The sequence below is a fragment of the Marmota flaviventris genome, chromosome 16 (genome assembly GCF_047511675.1).
Source record: "Marmota flaviventris isolate mMarFla1 chromosome 16, mMarFla1.hap1, whole genome shotgun sequence".
Taxonomy (NCBI): domain Eukaryota; kingdom Metazoa; phylum Chordata; class Mammalia; order Rodentia; family Sciuridae; genus Marmota; species Marmota flaviventris.
In genome coordinates, this window is record NC_092513.1 from 29,970,105 (window position 1) to 29,993,622 (window position 23,518).

Sequence of the window (23,518 nt, forward strand, 5' to 3'; positions counted from 1 at the left end):
GATTGGTGAAAATGTCTATTTTTCTTCTTTGTTTCATTGAGTACAAAATAAACTGTCAGCATAAAGCAAATAAGTAATGACTGGTAATATTGAGTTTTAATATCCATTCCCTTTTTTGGTATCTCATCAATCACCCTTGAAAATCAGTCAGTGAAGATGAATAGAGTTTTTAAAGTCCTGAAAAGCACAATTTCTTTCTATCAAGCAGTGGGTTTACGGGACAGAAAGAGAAAATATCAGAGCAAGAGAGAGGATTCCACAGAACTAGAGACACTCAGGAAAAACACCAATCAACTCCTTAGTTGAATCTTGTTCCCCCAACCAAATGGTCCCATTTTCTATTTTATCCCATATTCCCCAATCAACCCCTCCTCCACATCCATCCTCATCCCATGTCCACAAACATGTAAGAAGATGAAAACATACCAGGGCTTTACTACTTGTTTTATGACTTAATGAACAAATTAAATGACATTCTCAGATTGCCAGAATACCTTTCCACTGTGATGATTTTGTTCTAAGATTATAATAATTGATTCTGAAAATTTAACTCTTGGATAATTTGGGCATATGCCTGACTCAAGTAATTTTGTAAATCCTGATGTAAATATGTTGAAGTATGCTTCAGATTTAGAGGGCACCAGACTCCAGACTACCAGTGCTGAATGCCCCTTCTAAATGTCAGTTTCATAGATGGTTAGAACCTGTAATACCCTAGAGAAAACACAAGAGAACTCTTTTCCTGTTAGAAGTGTGTTAATAAGGAGAAAGAAAGATGGCATTAAAGTGGGATTAGGATATCTGTTATGTCATTTTTAAATTCAGCATTCTTTTCAGTCTAACATAGGTTCAACAATTTCCATTACTAAAAATTATGAAAATAATTAAAACATCTTTAACAAGTTCCATGAAACTCTTATTTTATCACCACTCTTAAACACTCTCTATTGCCTTGACTTTAGAAAGAACACCCAACACCTGCTTGGGGGCAATCCTTGTGGATGGCCATCTCAGTCTCACTCAAGGGGCTCAGCAAGTGATTACAAACCATCACACTGTCATTTCTTTGGGGCATATTCTCCTTGGGAAGGATTCCATGTTATGGATTCTTTTGATGCTATTTCTGACCTTCTTTCAATGCATTTCAGAAAAAGTTTGTAAGTGTAGTGCTGATTGATAGAAAAATAAAAGATCAGTTATCATTTGTTCCTTTGCGTCAAAATATAATTTTAGACTTATTCATTAAAAAAACCCACACTGATTGTATATACAGGAAATGTTTTTGTTATGCTCATGATCGAGCATAAGTTTTCAGTTAAGAGAAAAAATGAATGAAAACCAATTAGCACAATAGAAAGAGTCTTATTTTGGGGTCCTATGACCCATCTACTTTGATTCTTTGGTGGCTCCCTAACCCTGATCAAGATTATCTACAGATTTATTCTAAAATATTTTTGTTAAGTTGCTCCACCAAAGAAATTTTTAAAGATATGGGGCCTAATTTTCATTCTTTTAGACTGATACCTAAAAATTTCATTCTAAATTTAAATAGTTTTAAAGAGTTTATTTTCCAGCTTATGTTAAATAATGAAGTCTCAAAAAAATAATCAGAAGTATACCCATTAGTACATAAAAAACATAGTAATTTAAAATCCACTGTTATCCCTTTTTAAAATATACATTAAAAGATCTGTAATAGTGAAAATACTACATTTATTTTCCTGTACTATTTGGAAGTTTTATGTCCATTTGATTCCTACCACATAATTTCATCTTACTGTATTTTATATTTTAATAATGATCCTGTAATACTTGACTTTTTGTATAGCTTTGTCACCCCTTCACATATTATTAATGTGTTCCAGAATGTGTTTCTTTCTCCAAATTCCCATCTCCTAGAATGTAACTCCTAAAAGGCATAGGCTTTACCTGTGTTGTTCCTTGATTTTCCCCAAGCATCTAAGCAGTGTCTGGCACATAATAAATACTTAGAATTAAATGAATGAATGCATGAGTGAACACCAACAAGGGACATGGGAATTCCAGGAAGAATAAATGGGTTCTGACTTAAATTCAGTGCTGAGGGTATGTATCCCAAAGAAGGCCCTGTGTGAGTAGTTACCTGAAAGTGTAAGAGAGTGAACCATGTAGGTATCTGAGGGAAGAGCATTCCAGGCAGAAGAAACTGTACCAGCTGAGATTCTTCCTTGGGCAGAAACATGGCTGAGACTTATGGAAAACTCCCAGGAGGCCTGTGTGACTGGATCCCAATGATTGAAGTGGTGGAGAAACAAAACAACCAGATCCTATATAGATGAGAAATGGATAATGATGGTGATAATGACAATGAGAAGAAGAAAGAGTCTTAGTGCTTAATCTGAAGGTAACTTCAAGTCACTGTTCCTCATCCTTCTTATTTTCTAGACAAGAAAATAAACACAGAGAGTTTAGGTCATTTTTTCCCAAGATCCCACAAATATAATCATAAGAGGGAAATAGTATTAAACCTTAGTGACCAGTCTCAGTCTCATCATTCCTATTTCATGGACAGGCCATCAATCCCACAGGGAAAGCCAGGATTTGCCATCCTTTGTCACTGTGTTATGAGATTGTATTATTATCCTAAATGCTTCTGTTTAGTACTTTCCATAAATATCATATTCCTTTTGGAGAAGTGGGAGTGAGTAGGAGAAATAATAACCAGTAGTGTGATTTTATGTAGTACTTCAATTGTTTTGTTTTTGAGTTCATAAAAAAAATAACTCCTTCTTTTTACAATTTATCTTTTTCATAACTGACAGTCTCTGCCTCTGGCCAAATATTACTGACACTCTAAGTAGGATGATATATAATATTGTCAGATTTTTCAGAGTGGTAAATTTGATGGTTTAATACTGAATTATGCAAAACAAGAAGCAGTTGGTTTAAATTTAACTTTAAAATGAAATAGTAAATTATGAAAATATCTGAATATTAAAATGAAAATTTAAATAAGAAAACATGCCCATGGAAAAAGAAAGTCTAAACAAAGCATGTTTGCTTAAAAAAATGATTGTTGTTAATGTCTTACCACTATTATTGCATGGACATTTAAGATTCTTTGAACATTATCTATTATATGTACTTACTGAATATTTTATGAAGTCTTGGGAAACATTACATTTTCATATCATGTGTAAACCGTATGGCCAACTAATAAAGGGAAAAGGTTTTTGATATGAAATACATCAGATTCTTCATAATGGACTTTCAGTTACTTTCTAGCAAATGTTCCTTTCTATGGTGGGAAAAGTATTCTTGCCTCCTATACAACAGTTACCACTAACAATAATAATTCTACAAATCAAATGACCATGGCTATTTGAGTCCACCAAATATTTTCATCCCTAATTACTTTCATTAAGATTAAAGTGGGTGACTGAATTTTCTGATCAAATGTCCTCTCTAAACATAAATGTTTTGTACTTTCTTTGTATCTGTAAAGGCAGTAAAAGACAACTGTTATAAAAAGAAGCATTTACGAACATGGAATGGTTCAAACATCCTGTCACTATTTCTTTTTTGAACTTTTTTGTGATGGTAGTTGACTTGAAAAAAAAAAAAATTCATCATTTCAGATACGCTCCCGTCTGGAGAACTGATTTTTAAAAGTTACCAAATGGTACATAGATTTTCACCATGTAGAATGCAGCAACCCTGAAAATCTAAATAAGTATTGTTTCTTATAATATTTTTGAGCTATTCAGCAAAACTAAAAAATATGTTATATTTAGAAAATTCAGAAGGATTCTGCATGGAATATAGTGAGAAAAGAACACTAAGACCTAAGTTAATGTTTCAGGAGATGATTCTTCTTTTGGGGAGGAAGAGTGTGAAATTTTATTTTACTTCATTGGAAATGTTCACATTTTCTTTGAGCATTCTTTTCCCCATATGTAAGTGTCTGCTATGCATTTACCAAGCCCATTTTCTTTTTCCTCCTTACATACATCCTTGCCTCATGGCAACTGGGAGAAGCCAAGTAACTGAGTTCTGTTAACTGTGTGTGGAAAAAGTAATGTACAATATTTATATCACTTTCCCTAAAAATCCTCCCATATAATCCTCCATGCATTATCTCTCACTCATATGCCAATTGTTGTAAAGAATTCTGTGCAGACCTTGAATTCTGAGTGGTGGGTGGGAGACCCACTTGATGAAAGAATCCTAGGCCCCAGAAAGATTCCATGGGACATAACTACCATATCCATGCCTCTTCAATGCTGCATTTTGACATGAGTGCAAAATAAAGAATAGTGGTAAAGACATAGAAATTTGGTTTCAGCCTTTTGCATCTGCATTAATAAATTCTCTTTCAACTTGGAAACTAAATTTCTGATACTTTCTATTTGTGTTAGGCACCTATTTCCATCAACCTCTTCCCACCTCATGCTTACACACATGTACAACCTGATTTTCTAATATAAGAGGATTGAAATGCATCTTGGATTCAGTACATTTAAAATGTTCCACCTATTAAGTTGTTGTGCCCAATTTCAAGCACACAGACATGCTAACTGAATGTCTTATGGATGGACTTGTAAACACAATTTTCTTTGTTCAAAGCAGTCTTGACCAGATTATGATTAAGTCATGACCTTTTGTACACTTTGCCTTCTTACACAAATGAATTTCTAATCATCTAGCCGAAGTAATTCAATGCACAAATTATGTTTAGAGAATTTTTAACCTAAATTATCCATGAGAAAAATTACCTGCTCTTTTATAGCATTAAGTTTCAAAGACCTACACATCACAAATTTTATTGACTTATTCTTCCATATTGAAATTTAATGATTAGTGATATATGACTAGGAGAATATTGTTGGCCTCCTAAATCTATGTTTCTCATATATCTTGCCACAAAGCCAAAATACCAACAAGGAGTATAAATAAAATCACATATGGGGGCTGGGGATGTGGCTCAAGTGGTAGCGCGCTCGCCTGGCATGCGTGCGGCCCAGGTTCGATCCTCAGCACCACATACAAACAAAGATGTTGTGTCCGCCGAGAACTAAAAAATAAATATTAAAAATTTCTCTCTCTCTCTCTCTCTCTCTTTAAAAAAAAAAATCACATATGATCCACACTGTGAATATCAGTCACTTCTAAGGAAAGAAATAATAATTCCAAGTGGAATTCTGCTGGCCTTATAAGTTTATAGCTATGGAGTATGAGAAGAAAGACTAAAGACTCAGAAAAAGAGATAGGAGCATGAAGTACACAAATAAACTACAGGTATAAGCATCCCCAGGAATGGAAATCCAATGCAAATGGACAACAATAATGACAATCATCAAGGAACTTTTTGTTTCACAGCAGTCACAAGATATCAAGGGCTGGAGTGTGGCTCAGTGGTAGAGCACTTGACTAACATGTATGAGGCACTGGGTTCAATTCTCATCACCTCATAAAATAAACAAAATAAAGATCCATTGACAACTAAAAAATAAAGACAATAAAATATTTCACCATTGAACAGGACCAGAAATAATGGTCTATCTAAACAGAATGACTATCTGTTTCAGAGAGTCAGAAAATAGAGTAGAAAAGGGTGGTTCATCTCAAAGTTGGGGCAGTGAAGGGGAAGACGGGAGGGCAAAGAAAATTAAAGATCTTGTTGAAAAAAAGAAAGAAGATATAAAGAAAGAAAGAAACAAGAAATGTAATGCCTGTCACCACTAATATCTGCCAATATTAGACAATTTTTTAAAAATGCACATTAGTCATCTAACAGAAGAAGACATTCTTGATCTAGTAACTCTGGACTTCCAATATATAGGAACAGAGAGGGAATTAAACAAGTATGAAACAAAACTACTATAAGAAGAAAACCAAAAATTATAAATCAGTATTTTGAAAGACAACAATTTTTCTTCAAATTCAACAACCAGTGAAATATAACACAAGAATCTTAACTGAATCCAATATTTTCAAATAATCATGTAAAGATCAAAAACATAGAATCAAAAATTTAAAATCTGAGAACAGTAAATAATTTTTAAAAATGTATTAAGAAGATGAGAATTGAAGGAAAGGCCAAAACCACCTCAAAAATAAATACTAAATTATATCTATGGTAAAATAGTTTGGGATGAAAAATCAAGTCAGAGATGTTAAAGAAGGCAGAAAAACACCCACAAGAGTGATTATGTGATCAATAATGTTTTAAAACAAGTAAAATATGATCGCTGAAAGTATATTAAAAATGGAACTCAAGATTCAGAATTAGAATCTTAAAATAAAATTAAAAGCAAAAAAATACTACCAGCTAATAATTGAAAAGTGATTTCTATTTGTCAACCAATAGATAAAACAGAAAATACAAATAGAGATTAGAAAACATATGAAAATAATCTTAAAATATATAGGACACATTCACAGCAGATATCAGAGGACAATTCATATTGATATAAGCTTTATCAGTCAGAATTAAAATATGCAACTGAGTTAACAAAAAAAAACAAACCTAAGGAAACCAACATAGAAAAAAAAAAAAAGACAAAAGCAGGTAGACAGTGAAAAGAAAACAATTGAGTAGAAAAACAATAATAATAATTACAGAAAAATCAAAGAAATACACAAATCCTTAGTTAATTTATACAAATAATATAGGAAAATAGTAAATAGAAAATTTTAAATAGGAAATTACTATTGACATTATGGAAACAAATTCTTATACAGTTCCATAAATCCTTAAAAATGTGATTTAAAACCTAGAGGCATAAATTTTTTAGTAATACTACTGCCTAAAGTTCTGCTTAGTAAAGTTAGATGGCTTAACAGACCAAATAAGCACAGACTAGATAGAAAAGTAATAAAGGAACTACCACTATACAAAAGGAACCTACCTGGTCCATATGGTTTCATAGGAGATTCTATTAAAATGAAGTATTAATCAATGAATGAATGAATGAAGCCATGACTATGGATAAGATAAATTGAGAGTGAAGATAAGAATTGGAAACTATTTCTATTTCAGAGGTTATGATACTAAGGAACTCCTAAAAATTACGAAAAATTGCTCAAAATGCTAATTAGCAAGGGAAAGGAGTTTGAAATGAATCTATAAAAATCAACATCCTTTATATAAGAAAATGATGACAACTCTAATGGTTCATTTTGATATGAAGATTCAGTGGTTAATCCCAGTTACTTACCTGATTCACACACATAATTATATTTGATCAAGACTGTATAAATTACTTCATAGGTCCCCCAAAATGCTTGTACTGATCTCCTATCATCCCATATCTTCATTAGCATTCTTATTCCTGGCTAATATCCAGGGCCTCCTACTGAGATTGAGGATACAGTCTCTGAGATGTCAATTGCACAATATAGACTGGCAATGATTTTGACTGTGGGGGTAGTGTATCTGATAGAAAAGCCTATTTGCCTCCACTGCTTATCTCCCATGAAAATGTTCTTTATAAATGCATTTCCAACCACAGGGCAGCCTCTCAGAGTCATTCCTATGCTCTGCTGAGGTCTGAAGTTTCTTCAAATAATCAACTTGAAATATGCTGAAGAATTACATTTTGGGTGAGTTATATTACAGTCCCACATAAGTGTTTAAGAGAGCTTCTTCAAAAATTGTTTTATATATTATCTCCCTAAAAGAAAATGGCTCTTAAGTGTCCCAGAGGGCAACCATTTTGTGAAACACAAAGAAACTTTTACAAATAAACCTTTCTAAAATTATCTTCTGAAAATTTGGAACAAAGCTCAGCTGGCTCCCTTTTCTTTGGTTCTCTCTCAGTGGTAGGTCAGAGAATTTGAGAATTGAAGGGCTTTTTCAATTATCTAATAAACAGCAGGTTTCCATTAAAGCACAAACTCAATCATCTAAATAATATGCTACTTGTTCTTCTAAATAACTATATGTTGGTTTTTGGATTCTCAACTTTAATATGCAAGTATATTTATCAGTCCTTAAAATACTTATATGTATATCTTTTCCTTAATTTTGTTCAAAATTTCTTCTATCTCCACAATTCCTTCCCAAATATACAGTAATAAAATTGATCCACAATTAAAACAATGTTTGCTATTGCTTCTTGGTAGATTCCATAACTATTATTTACCAATGGCTGGTAGACAAAGTGTTAAATGAGTGAATTGAGTTGTGTGATGCTGAAGCAGAGCTATTGGCCATTATTATTACTGCTTAAAAAAAAAAAACAGAGCTGTACAGCAATTAAAGAAGTAAAAACACACTTTAAACAGGAACTATTACAATAGAGAAAGGAAGAACCAAGTATAGAACTGGACTCAATTCCAAATACAACAAGAACTGCTTAGGGACTTATAGCCAATGAGCAGGATGGGGGTCAGTGGATGGAAAATTAGCAAGAAGAAGCATTTGGGAGAACTAGGGAGGATTCTGGTTAAACCGATTTAATGAGATTCTTGCTGAAGGCAAGATGTTACATGGAATATGGTAAGGTAGAATAATTTGATCAGATATGGAAGGTGGTGAATAGATGTAAAGGTTGGGGATTGCTCTCTAAACTGGTTAAGCAGTTCTTGCTTAAACTGTGTTATCCAAAAGATAAATACAGAAGACCAAAATTTTAAAGTTAGGTGAGAAGAGGGTTCAGAGGAAGTTGAGGAAATGCTGGTCAAGGAGTGAGGTTTGTTAAGTACATCAGCAGAAGCCAGAACATGAATGTCATTCTCAGTTATAGGATTAAGTTTTGCTTGTGGATGAAAAGCACTTCAGAAAGTCTGTACTTTAGACTTTAGTCTGTGATTCCAGACTGAAGAGTAAGGCAAGCATGGTTTATTAAATACCACATATGCCAGCATGTCATATTAGACATGTCTTTAATAGCTGTTGACATGTAAATGACAAGATTTTTTTATGATGATTCTGGTATGACTATGAAAAATATAATGGGAAAAAACATATTTACAAAGAAAACAGTGTTGAGTTTAATACAACAGAGGCTTTGAGAAGAAATGGAAGATTCTGAACTAGGTAATAAGGAAAGAATCAAGACATATTTGAAAGATATTTTGGAGTGAGGTATAGTAAAAAATTGACATGTTTGCATGAAGAATTTGAAAGTGAAAGTGTCCAAAGATATCTTTAAGATTTTAGTCTAAATAATTGATTATCATAAGATGAATACAGACTCTTAATCATATTTAGTGAATGGGTATATTTCTCTTTATTTTGAGTGAGATGTAGTGAGAACATCCTCATCTTAGTTTTAACTTTATGAAATCTAAGCTATTGTTGGAATTGAGATGACTAAGCTAACTGGTGAAGATGAGGCCAGGCCTCTGACCTCTGTGTTATAATTGGGAACAAAACAAAACAAAACAAAAAACAACAGGTGACAGAGAGATAATGACAACTGCAATTTTAAAGCTCAGGAAATACATACACATATACACATGTGGAAAGATCCCAGTGAAACCCATTAGTTTTCATAATTAAAAATTGTTAAAATTATTAATTCTACCAAAGATGAAAAAAAAGCTAAGGAGAAAAAAATCCAAATGATTTTATTTTTATTGGTTTTATTTTTTAAATACATGACAGTGGAATGCATCATAATTCTTATTACACATATAGAACAATTTTTCATACCTATGTTTGTATATAAAGTATGTTCACATCAATTCATGTCTTTATACATGTTCTTTGGATAATGATGTCTATCACATTCCACCATCCTTGCTAATCCCCTGCCCCCTCCCATTCCCTCCCACCCCTCTTCTCTATCTAGAATTCATCTATTCCTATCATGCTCTCCCTCCCTACCCCACAATGAGTCAGCCTCCTTATATCAGAGAAAACATATCAGCATTTGTTTTTTGGGATTGGCTAACTTCACTTAGCATTATCTTCTCCAGCGCCATCCATTTACCTGCAAATGCCATTATTTTATTCTCTTTTATTGCGGAGTAAAATTCCATTGTGTATATATGCCACATTTTTTTTATACATTTATCCACTGAAGGGCATCTAGGTTGGCTCCTCAGTTTAGCTATTGTGAATTGTGCTGCTATAAACATTGATGTGGCTGTGTCCCTGTAGTATGCTATTTTTAAGTCCTTTGGGTATAGACTGAGGAGAGGAATAGCTGGGTCAAATGGTGGTTCCATGCCCAGATTTCCAAGGAATCTCCATACTGCTTTCCATATTGGTTGCACCAATTTGCAGTCCCACCAGCAATGTATGAGTGTGGCTTTTTCCCCACATCCTCACCAACACTTACTGTTGTTTGTCTTCATAGCTGCCATTCTGACTGATGTGAGATGGTATATTTGAGTTGTTTTGATTTGCATTTCTCTAATTGCTAGAGATGATGAAAATTTTTTCATATATTTGTTTTTTGATTGAATATCCTCTTCTGAGAAGTGTCTATTCATGTCCTTGGCCCATTTATTGATTGGGTTATTTGTTTTTTTGTGTTTAGCTTTTTGAGTTCTTTATATATCCTAGAGATTAGTGCTCTATCTGATGTGGGGGGGGGTAAAAATTTGTTCCCAAGATGTAAGCTCTCTATTCACCTCACAGATTGTTCCTTTTGCTGAGAAGAAACTTTTTAGTCTGATTGCATCCCATTTATTGATTCTTGGTTTTAATTCTTGCGATATAGGAGTCCCATTAAGGAAGTTGGGGCCTAATCCCACATTATGAAGATTAGGGCTTACTTTTTCTTCTATTAGATGCAGGGTCTCTGGTTTAATTTCTAAATCTTAGATCCATTTTGAATTGAGTTTTGTGCATGGTGAGAGACAGGGATTTAATTTCATTTTGTTGCTTATGGAAATCCAGTTTACCCAGCACCATTTGTTGAAGAGACTATCTTTTCTCCAATGCATGTTTTTGGCACCTTTGTCTAATATAAGATAATTGTAATTTTGTTGGTTAGTCTCTGTGTCCTCTATTCTGTACCATTGGTCTACCAGTCTGTTTTGGTGCCAATACCATGCTGTTTTTGTTACTATTGCTCTGTAGTATAGTTTAAGGTCTGGTATAGTGATGCCACCTGCTTCACTCTTCCTGTTAAGAATTGCTTTAGCTTTTCTGGGTCTCTTATTTTTCCAGATGAATTTCATGATTGCTTTCTCTATTTCTATGAGGAATGCCATTAGGATTTTTATTGCAATTGCATTAAATCTGAATAGTGCTTTTGAAAGTGTGGCCATTTTGATAATATTAATTTTGCCTATCCAAGGGCAAGGTAGATCTTTCCATCTTCTAAGGTCTTCTTTGATTTCTTTCTTTAGGGTTCTGTAGTTTTTATTGTATAGATCTTTCACCTCTTTTGTTGATTCACAAGTTTTGTTTTTTATTTTTTTGAGACTATTGTAAATGGATACTTTTCCTCATTTCTATCTCAGAGGGTTTGTCACTGATAATACAGAAAAGCCTTTGATTTATGGGTGTTGATTTTATAACCTGCTACTTTGCTGAATTCATTTACTAGTTCTAGAATTTTTCTGGTGGAGCTTTTTGGGTCTTCTAGATATAGAATCATATGGTCAGCAAATAGTGCTAATTTAAGTTCTTCTTTTCCTATACATATCCCTTTAATTTCTTTCATCTGTCTAATTGCTCTGGCCAGTGTTTCAAAGACTACATTAAATAGAAGTGGTGAAAGAGGGCATCCCTGTCGTGTTCCAGTTTTTAGAAGGAATGCCTTCAATTTTTCTCCATGTAGAATGATGTTGGCCTGGGGCTTAGCATAGATAGTCTTTATGATGTTAAGATATGTTCCTGTTATCCCTAGTTTTTCTAGTGTTTTGAACATTAAGGGGTGCTGTATTTTGTCAAATGCTTTTTCTGCAACTATTGAGATAATCACATGATTCTTTGAGTCTAATGATGTGATGAATTACATTTATTGATTTTCTTATGTTGAACCAACCTTACACACCTGGGATGAATCCCACTTGATCATGGTGCATGATATTTTTGATATGTTTTTTGTATTCAATTTGCCAGATTTTATTGAGAATTTTTGCACTATGTTCATAAGAGATATTGGTCTAAAGTTTTCTTTCTTTGATATGTCTTTGCCTGGTTTTGGAATCAGGGTGATATTGGCCTCATAGAATGAGTTTGGAAGTGCTGCCTGTTTTTCTATTTCCTGAAATAAATTGAAGAGTGTGGTACTAGTTCTTCTTTAAAGGTCTTGTAGAACTCAGCTGTGTAACTGTACAGTCCTTTTCTTGGTTGGTAGGCTTCTGATGGTGTCTTCTATTTCATCACTTGATATTGGTCTATTTAAATTATGTATATCTTCCTGATTCAGTCTGGGCAAGTCTTATGACTTAAGAAATTTGTCAATGCCTTCACTATCTTATATTTTATTAGAATATAAGTTTTCAAAATAATTTCTAATTATCCTCTGTATTTCTGTAGTGTCTGTTGAGATATTACCTTTTTCATCGCATATGCTGATAATTTGAATTCTCTCTCTCCTTCTCTTCCTTAGCATAGCTAAGGGTCTGTCAATTTTATTTATTTTTTCAAAGAACCAACTCTTTGTTTTGTCAATTTTTCAATTGTTTCTTTTGTTTCAATTTCATTGGTTTCATCTTTAATTTTAATTATTTCTTGTCTTCTACTGCTTTTGCTGTTGATTTGTTCTTCTTTCTAGGGCTTTGAGATATAAAGTAAGGTCATTTATTTGTTTATCATTTGTTTATTATTTCTTCTTTTAAGGAATGAACTCCATGCAATGAAATTTTCTCTTAGAACTGCTTTCATAGTGTCCCAGAGATTTCTATATGCTGTGTCTATGTTCTCATTTATCTCTAAGAATTTTTTAATCTCCTCTTTGATGTCTTCTGCAACCCGTTGTTCATTCAGTAGCATATTGTTTAGTCTCCAGGTGTTGGAGTAATTTTTATTTTTTATTTTGTCATTGGTTTCCAGTTTCATTCCATTATGATCTGATAAAATACATGGTAGTATCTCTACATTTTTGTATTTGCTAAGAGTTTCTTTATGGCATAGTATATGGTATATTTTAGAGAAGGATCCATATGCTGCTGAGAAGAAAGTATATCTGCTTGATGCAGGTTGAAATATTCTATGTATGTGAGTTAAGCCTAAGTTATTGATTATATTATTGTTTTTATTCAACTTTTTTTTGAAGATTTATCCAGTGGTGAGAGAGATGTGTTAAAGTCACCCAAGATAATTGTGTTGTAATCAATTTGACTCTTGAACTTGAGAATAATTTGTTTGATAAACATAGCTGTACTATTGTTTGGGGCATATATATTTATGATTGTTACTACCAGGTTAATCCATATCAGTAGATTAATTAATTATTAATTAAAGCTTTAACCTAATCAATACATGCTTATAACTTGAATGTCTTAAATTGGTGTCTTCATTTGTTTGGGGCACTTTATTCCCTTCTCTTTTCATGTTGCTCCTGTGTCATCCTTTCCAGCTCTGTGGGTCTAGATTGTTATTGTTTTTACTCTATAGGTTTGTAGTGCTCTTGTAGAGTTCCAAGATTTCTCCTTTGCAGGGAAGGACAATGCTAACAGATTCTAATATCAACAATTTGTTGTTATTAAGATATTTACACTTTAGTCTCAATGTACAGAAATGTTGGATTAAATTATTATCTAAAATATAATCAGTAGTTTTCTAAAATGGTTTATAGTTTCTGACAGTGGACAATAACCTGGGGGTGGAGCTTAGGATGATATGCTGAGAAGGTAGGATGTGAGGATATAGAGTCAATATATCTTAGGAAGTATGAAGGAGAAATCTAGTAAAGAGGGTTAGTAGCAAGAGTATAGATAGGAAGTAATTTAGGGTAGGCAAGTACGTGGGAAGACAGTAGAGTACATAAAACAAACACATATATGTATTTAGAAAAATACAGATGTTAAGACAGTAAAATTTGGAGGAGGAAAGAAAAATGAAAGAATAAAAAGAAAAAAGGGCATATACAACACCTCTATATTATATTACTGAGATGACTCAGTCCTCAAAGTCCTCTTTCATGCAAAGGTTTCACATATGCTGGGGATGTGAGGGCCGGAGGATGGAGCGGTAGAAGGGAAAAAAGAAACAAACCAATAAACCAACCAACCAACCAACAAGGGAAGAAACCAGGGTGGTAGCCAGCTTTAGAGATCCGCATCACTCCTGCTTCTCTTCTCATCCTGTAGGTGGCATTGTCTATTGCAAACTGTTGTCTCTGCCCTCAGGATGGTGGAGGTAACCAGGGTGGGAAGATGGTCCTTGCATAGGGTGCCTGGATGCAGGGAGTGGAATCCACTAGTCCCCTGCAGAAAGACTGCACCTTCTGGGTCTCTCTTTCTCTCTCTTAAAAAAGAGAAAGAGAGAATTTTTTTTTCAATATTTATTTTTCAGTTTTCGGTGGACACAACATCTTTTTATTTTATTTTATGTGGTGCTGAGTATCAAACCCAGCGCCCCACGCATGCCAGGCGAGCGTGTTACTGCTTGAGCCACATCCCCAGCCCCTTCTTGGTCTCTTTTTGGGAACTCTCGCTCATGCGATGTTAGCGTGCCTGGTACTATCTCCCTCTCTTGCCTGGAGATTTCCCAGTTCCTGGTCTCTCCCTCTCCCCCAGCAGTTCCCAATTGAGGAAACTCTCACCCCGGGGCTCCCGTGGGCAAGCTTCCTGGTAGCACTGCACACCTGTGTAGGGCAGCTACTGTGTTGGGTTTGGCTGCTGGGGAGGGGGGAAAACTGGTACCTGGCTGCTGGAGATCTGATCTGGGAATTACCCCAGCTAAATGCAAGAATGTTGAGCCAAGATGGTGGCGGTCTGCTTTCAGCACCGGGATGTCTGGTGAGGTGGAGAGAGTCTGGTGAGGTGGGGGGAGCCAGGCAATGGCATTGTACTGTGGGTAGATAGCAACTGAATGTCCTGCGTGGGAGTGAAGCGAGTCTTGGCGATCTGCAGGTGTGTTGATAGGTGATTCTGCTAAGGCACTCCACAAGTCTTGCATGGATTGGAACTTTGAGGCTTTGAGTCCTGCTCCAACGCCAGGCATCCTACTCTAATGCTGAGGCCCAGAGCCCCACATGAGGTCACAGCGCTGGTGGTTTCTGCAGAGAGCAGCTGGATAGGGGACCTCTAACACTCTTGGAGATATAGTATTCCTACTAGGCGAGATCTGAGTGTCTGGCTGCGCAGGTACAGGGTGGCTCACTCTCTTCCTTCCGCCATCTTGGATTGGATCCAAGAAATTCCCAAATGATTTTTAAAATATATATCTAATATCTGAAACCAACAAAGATGTAGCTTTCAGTTTATATTCCTGAAATTCTCAAAATTCCTAAGGTTGTCTGTAAGGAAACTTGATTTGCATTTCAAAAATTTTTCCAAAGCTGCCAAATTAACACTTTCATAAAAAGACACCCTTTGAGGACTCAAAAACAGGAGGAAGACAACCATTGAAGTGCACACAGAAATTCTCTTCCACTGGGTCAGGTTCCATTTCTCTGCATTTCTCAACAAGCAAGTGCCTTTTACATGTTTGTTGAATTTAACTGAGTGTTCTCTGCTCTGAACATTTGCTAAAGTGTGAACATACTGTTAACGAGAACCAGAGCTAGACAATACAATAGTGAAGGCAGTAAAGATAGATTATATTCAGGAACTATTGCTATAGAGAAAAAAAGGGATTTAAGTATAGAACTGGGCTGAATTCTGAATATAATAGGACTAACAGGGATTCACAGGTAAGGAGCAGAGTGAGAAAGAAGGAAGAGGAGGAGGGGTTGCATCCATAGATAGAAAATTACCAAGAAGATACATCAAGGGTAGGAGGATTTTTGCTAAGCTGATTTAACAGGGATTCTTGCTAGGCCAGGGTTATCAGAAATGATTCCCTGTGAATTGACTTAGTAGGGTTCTTGCTACAACTGAGCTATGCATACCCTGCAGGGTAGAAACAAGCAACAGGGCCAAAGTTGAGGCCAAGTTAAAAAAGAACTCAGAAAATCTCTACTCAAGCTTGGTTAAAGAGTCTTTGTCAACATACATATTGCTTTTTTTATATAGTTTGTTATTTAATTCAGAGGTCCCTTGTCTCCTAACAATGAAAAATCACAAGGAAACTCCTGAAAACAGAAACACTAAAAATATTTTACATTTTAAGGGTTTGTAAAAACCATGGAGAATTTAAGAACGACAGAATAAGTAGTGAAAAGTCATAGTAATTAACATGAATTAGACAAGATAAAAGTGACTGAAAAAAATTTAACTAAAAAAGTTAATTATGAATAAAATAATATCATCAAGAATATAATCAAAGGATGATAACTATAATGTATTATAGCTTATAGGAACTCTAGAGATTATCTTCTTATTTTACGATGAGATACTTGAGTTCCCCAAAATATACAGATCTTTTAGTGGAAACATCACTCTGGTTATTACCAATTGTTTAATAAGAACAAGCTAATAGGGACCTACAGTTAGTTTATAGTCTCACTATATCAAGAGCTTCTTGATTTTCACTCCAATTAAATTGTAGTGGAAATACACTCAAAATTCAAATATATTTATTCTAGAGAAATATCTATCATTATTTGCCTTCTTTTCCCCCCTTAAGAACTATGTCTAATTATCATTTTGTGGCTCATATAATATAATCAGTCACTCACATAAATGTGTTGTTCACCAGAACCTATTAAAAAAGATTGGTGAACCAAAGTGAATGGGTTATTAGTGAATTGCTGATTTTTTATTAAACTTAAACTTATTTTTATTTTCAGCAATGACAATGCAGTTTATCAGTCATCAGTTTCCTGATTATCATGACCCCACTATAGGTGAGTAAAAATCTCTTTTCCCCTTAGTCCAAATAAAGACACTCTAAATAAGTAGCCTGTTGATGTTGATAATGACGTTGAAGAATAAATAATTGAGTTTATTGTATGATGAACACACACACATTGTGTAAATTTTCACAATATTTGTCTTTATATCTTGTAACACACTCTAATATTTTTTTATTATTATTATTCTGTTAAATGATGGTTAGAATCCATTAAGTTGATCTTAGGATCCACTAATGGATATTTACTATTAGAGAAACTCACTTGAAAAACTGTTGTCTAGTTAATATAGGTGACATGATTATATAGGGACTTGGTAATTTGCTTCGTGTTTACCAGTCTTTGAATTTTATGTTGTAGAATTGATTAACCATGTTAATGGCACATTTGGAGAAGTCATTAGATGTAGACATAATTTTATCCAGCATCCTCATCTTACAGATGAGGAAACTATGACTTAAAGAGTCAAAATATTGTAAAAGCTCCCAATTCAGCCAAGTTTTATTCCCTTATGCAGTTTCCTTTCATAGTGCAGTACAGAAGCATTGCACTGGGAAAGATTTCTCATTCATTCAAAGTAGGAAAAATGTCTTTAAATTTGCTTTATTCATAAAGCTATTTTAAAGAATAGATTGAAATTTTTCTAGCACAGTTCAAGAAAGTCATCTTTGCTTAGAAACACACCAAGTGTTATTTCCCAGAGAGGGAAGCATAGATCTCCAGGGCCCTTCATGGCTGATGCCTTGACTCTTGGAGGGTGAGCTCCATTAATGACTCCCCATTACTTACCTCATTTATTTTCTCAATTTTTATATGTCTTGTCCTTGCCCCCTGCCTGTGGATAATATCCTCTAGTTTCCATCTGCTAATCAAGGAATTTTGATTTAAAATACATAAAATATTATCCTATATATAATGCTCCTGTATTTCTTCTGGTAGGTCCTAGAGAATATTTGCTTGAATACTGTACTGAAATGAAGAAAATGCATGAATTTTTAAATGTCTTATAATTCATTAAGATCTCTTCATTAGGTAAACAGAATCAATAAGATTTAAATACAATTGATTGGTACATTGTTGACCAAGAAGGCCTTCCCCAAGGAGTTTTTGTGTCTCTGAGAATAATCACTTAATAAAGTTTTAGAAGTGTTTCGGTATAACCCTTGTTTGATAAATTTCTAAGTCTGTTTTCTAAATATCTAGAGTACCAGTAGTTTTGTACCACTTAAATGTGAGTTACAGAAAAGGGGAACTCTCTGGCCATAAGTTCTGAATCTTGTATCTGTTGGAAAATTGCATAATATAATTTATGAAATCGCAAGCTCGCTCTGCTCTTTGTTGTTTTCTGTGATTATTTAAATTGCATATGTATCACTGTCTCAAAAACTTGCCTCTTGCTCACCAGCTTATTGTGTCTAATAGCTTACATAGGACAGTGAATGTGAATAAACCATAAATGGCTCCTTCAAGAGAAAGAAATAAGGATGTGATGGTTTCTTTAGATATTCACATGGTCCATCCATCATTTGAGATTAAACTAACTGGACAGCCACTACTAACAGGTGGCTAACATCATAATTTTATCTACTATTAATAAAGTAGCTAGCTTTAAAAGAAAAAGTTTGAAAATAGAAAGACTATTTTATTACTTTCTGTTCGATTTTCCCATTATCTCATTTCTTATCTTCTCTAATGGGAACATTAGTTAACAATTTCCCATTGGTATCCTGCTTGAAGAAGGTCAAAGTCCCAAGTAATTTTCTCTTCACCAGCTCTAACTACATAACTGTAACTCAGTCTGGCTTCCTTAATCATCCCTCAGGAGAGAATTCATGTTAGTACATTTTGAAAATCTTACAAATTGAAGAAGAATAAGCATAGTTATTTCATGACTGAAATAGTAAATGAATATTCTTTAATCCCTGTTTGGATCTGTTTATCATCCTGACTGAGATTTTTTTTAAATTTATTTATTTATTTATTTTTTACATACATGGCAATAGTGGAATGCCTTACACTCATTATTACCCATGTACAGCACAATTTTTCGTGACTCTGTATATAAAGTATATTCACAACAATCCCTGAAATATTTGAGTCATTTGTAGATTTTTATTTTCTCCCCCATCTTCAAATTAGAATCATCCTTTTTTGAAACTTTATAAACTCTGAAATTTTATATTTTATTCATAATAAGAATCAGGGCTATTATTAGGTTGTGTCCTATCCAGAGAAATAATTGATCTCATTTCTTGGCAAGCATTTTGGTGATAGACCAATGATTTTGGTTTCTAAAATTCACAGAGTATGCCTAAGAAAGGGATATATTTAAATGTATTGATTCAATTCTTCTAATGGGAGAAAAAATCATGTAAAATTTAAACTATGTTTCTTTAATAGACTTAAATATGGGTAAATTCAAGTTTTAATTTAATCTTTAAAATGGAACATCTCTGAGCATTAGACATGGCACCAATTACAGCTGATTTTTCCATAATAAAGTTATTATAGAGATAATAAGAGACAACATTTTTACCAATGGACTGGTTCTAAGCTTTCATGTTAATAAACCCACATGCCATATTTAAGTAATGACTCATTAAAAATGACCATTGTATGCCATTCACTTGGCAAAAAATAAATACCTACTCTTTGGAAAGCAATCTGTTTGTCCTCCAAAAATAAAATATTGAAATAGTACATTTCAAGCCCTGGATGAATTCAGCCAGAGGAGTTAATGCAAATACACAGATATTTGTAATATTTTTGAAGTTACCTATTAATATAAGAAAGAAGTCAACACTTTTTAGAAAGGGTTTTGAAAAGACTAGGCAGCTGTTAAACAGCTCTCTCCTCAACTATATTCACTGTGAACTAGGATCAAGCTCTCCACACTTTTCAAAAGCCAAGAAACTCCTGCCATCTTTTCTAGAATACAGAAATCCTCCTTCAAGGAAACCTTTCAGGAAATACCAGACTTCTTAAATACTTTTGAGAAAATGACATGTGAATGCTTGTCATGGTATGCCTTTTTAGGTTCATTATAACTTGCTTGAGGTGGAAAGTCTGAAGGTATAGAATTCTAATGGAATATAAATTAAAAATCAGATTATTGATTTTTTTCTACAACAGATGAGCTCCCTTTCCTTGAAACCAAGAATGTAATAAAAGATATCAGGTTCTGCATTTTACTCCAAATTATGGTTTAATGAAAACTGCATATGTTGAGAATTGTTTCTGCTGATGTTTATTGTCATGCACAGGAAGGCAAACACATAAGCACAGACAATAGGGTCACCTCATTTGCAAATGAATGCAGAAGGAAACATAGTATTCACAACCAGTGTACCCTGAAAAAGATGCCTAGTCCTGGATGGGCTTTTCTGAAGTCTGGAGGATTTGTGTTTCCCTGCAGTTACACAGTTCCTTAACTTTGATTAAGTCACATATGTAACTAGTGATTATCTCCTACACTCCTTAAAAATGGTAAACACAACACATGCAGAGGTCAAATGGAGTCAGTGCTGTCCAAGCACTTCAAGACACATGGAGAAGAATTAAATGAGACCATACAGTGAATAGAAAAGCACAAGGCATGGCAGGAGTGTAGCAAGGTAAAATCCACTTGCCTTGAAGACAGGGAAGCTTTTTGTCAAAAAACAAAATTACAACCATTCAGTTGTAGACCTAATCGACTTTTGTTCACCAACAATTTATGAATCTGGGCACCCTTATTCTTCCAAATAGAATGAGAGCTCCCTCTGGACAATGGCAGAACAGCATGCTTTTTATGATGAGGACAAAGAAACGGAATGTTTTAGTCAGCTTTTGTGGAACTGTGACCAAAAGACCTGGCAAGAACAACATAGAGAAGGGAAATTTTATTTGTGACTCATGGTTTCAGAGTCTCGGGCCATAGCTGACTCCATAGATCTGGGCCTGAGATGATACAGTATATCAGAATGGCATGGTGAAGGAAAGCAGCTCAGAGAGCTAGGCTCATCAGGGACAAAAGATAAACCCAAAGGCATGCATCAGTGACCCACCTCTCTACTTGCCTAGTATTACCACCAGGTTAATCCATCCCCGTAGATTAATTAATTATTAATTAAAGCTTTAACCTAATCAATACATGCTTATAACTTGAATGTCTTAAATGAGGTTTTCTTTTCTTTTAATATTATTTTTTAGTTGTAGATGGACTCAGTATCATTATTTATTTATTTTTATATGGTGCTGAGGATCGAACCCAGTGCCTCACACATGCAAGGAACACACTCTACCACTGAGCTCCGGCTGCAGCCCAAATGAGGTTTTCATCAGAGCATTTATTGAAATATACCTTTGGCACTTTTATTTCCACTCTTTTGTCTTTCCTCCTTCTAATCTAGCATATAATCTGTGTCCCATCCACTCAGAATCCTGAGGTATTGGTTTCTGCCTGCTCTTCACTTTGCAGGTTAGCTTCCAGTTTTGTGAATCAGGAATATTGTACAATTTCATTGTGGAAACAACAGTCTTAACCTTGGAAAGTAACCTAGTGGTAAAACGTATATGAGCTTCGCCATCCAACAGAAATGATTTTTGAATCCCTCTTGCTAGCATTGAAGCAAAATTGCTAAACATCTCTAAGCCACAGCTGACACACTTGGAAACTATATCTACTTCAGAATACTGTGAGAGTTAAAAGCAAAGTATGTCAAACTCTTACAGTAATTCTTGGCATATTGTAAGTAGGGTTGCCAGAATTAGCTAATAAAAATACAGAATTCACAGTTAAGTTTAAATTTCAGACAGATATTATTTGTGTGTGTGTGTGTGTGTGTGTGTTTAAGTCACCTAATTTGCTGCTGCAAACAAAAGACCTGACAAGAACAATTAGAGGAGGAAAAGTTTATTTTGGGGATCACATTTTCAGAGATGTTAGTCCATAGATTGTTGACTCCATTCTGTGGAGCCTGAGGCAAAGCAGAACATCACAGTACAAGAGTGTGGTGGAGGAAAGCAGCTTCAGGCATTTCTACCAAGAAGCAGAGAGAGATCTGCTCAACACAGACAAAATATATATCTTCAAGGCACACCCCCAATGACCCACTTCCTCCAGCTATACCCTACCTTCTTTCAGTTACAACTCAGTAAAATCTCTATCAGGGGATTAATTCTCTGATTGAGGTAAGGCTCTCATAACCAATCATTTCACCTCTACATCTTCCTGCATGGTTTCACATATGAGCTTTTGGAGGATGCCTCATATCTACATCATAACAATAGAAACACAATACAAAGTTGACTCATGCTACTGGTTTTGTGGAGTTAAGGCAGTTAGGACTTCCTTATTAATCCTGCGTGTGGTAGACTATATATGTCAATGGGTATTTCTTGCCATGAAGAATAACCAGAAAAAAATTCGTTGAAAAATTAAAAATATTATGCTAATGCCAATTTATTGTTTCTTCTGTTTTCTGTTCTTTCTCTACTCTTCTGTTTCTTCCTTTATTCATTGGTGCACCAAAATAGACAAGGATTCTTTCTTCATTGAACTTTCTTGCCTAGTTTTATTTCATCATTTTAAAGAGCTATTTGTATCTTTTCATCTGGGATATGTTCTTCTTTTCTTCCTCATTGTATTATATTAATGCAGCACACAGTTTAGTTAAGCTAGTCTTATTGACTTCTTCAACTGCTTCCTTGGGCTGGTTTTCCTACAAAAAGAAAACAACTTTAACAACCCAGAAATCAGTTATAATATTATGATCCCACCTGCCCATATATTTGTTTGGTTCTTGCAGTGCCCAGAAGTTCATGAGACCAACTTTCCAGCTTTACTTACATATTCTATTTTCAAGGAACACATACTCTTGTAATTGACTCAACTTTAAATGCTTTTCCTCTTTTACTGTTTTAGACCTCAGTTTCACTTACAAGCCATGAATGCTGTATAATATGCACACCAGAAGATTTATATTCTTTCTGAGCAATGATTAAGGGCTGTAACAAGCTCTACAGGAAAAAAAAATACCATTTTATAGTGCAGTCTTCCTGAATGATTTCAGAAGTTTGAAAAAACAAGGAGCTCATATAAGTGGCAACGTACATCAAGGATATAAACAGGTCTTCTGCAGAGAGCCACATGCCCAATGATTGCTCATGCAGCATGGTGCCTGAGTATGAAAACTATCAATGCAGTTAGACCAGCGTGGGGTGAACCTACCATATGAAGTATATATTGCTCAGGATCTCTTGTAGAACACAAACTACTTAAGTATGGAATTTAAGGCAATATTGGGACTTGAATTACATGAAAATGGCCTGTTTGCCATCTAAAGTATGCACTGATAGTGTCACTTCTTTGTGTCAATAGAAAATCTCTGTTAAAACGTAAATACTCAGGGGTGGAGGAGGTAATGCCTAGGCCCATTAAGAGCCATCTATATAATTGAATAGATTAATGTGCTCAATTATTCTAGAAAGGAACCCACAAAGCCATGGTCTACAGAGTAGTGCTGAAGGAAGAGTTACAAGGTCTGTAGAAGATAGGATATTACTACTAGTAGAAAAAGTGCTATAGCATAATTCTTGAAGGAAATCAAGGCTGATAAGTTGAACTCGAAGAATTCTATTTATTAATGATTCATGTCTGAACATGATAAAAATAGAAAGGTAGTTAG

The 23,518-nt window shown here is 34.5% G+C and overlaps 1 protein-coding gene across 1 annotated transcript in view; it reads left to right on the forward strand.

Annotated features, from left to right (window-relative positions):
• The window catches only part of Rit2 (Ras like without CAAX 2), a 335,542-nt gene that overhangs the window by 59,782 nt on the left and 252,242 nt on the right, over positions 1–23,518 (forward strand). The window contains exon 2 of the mRNA XM_027935729.2: positions 16,788–16,844. Coding sequence (XP_027791530.1) covers positions 16,788–16,844 — 57 coding nt within the window. The remainder of the gene's footprint in view (positions 1–16,787; positions 16,845–23,518) is intronic.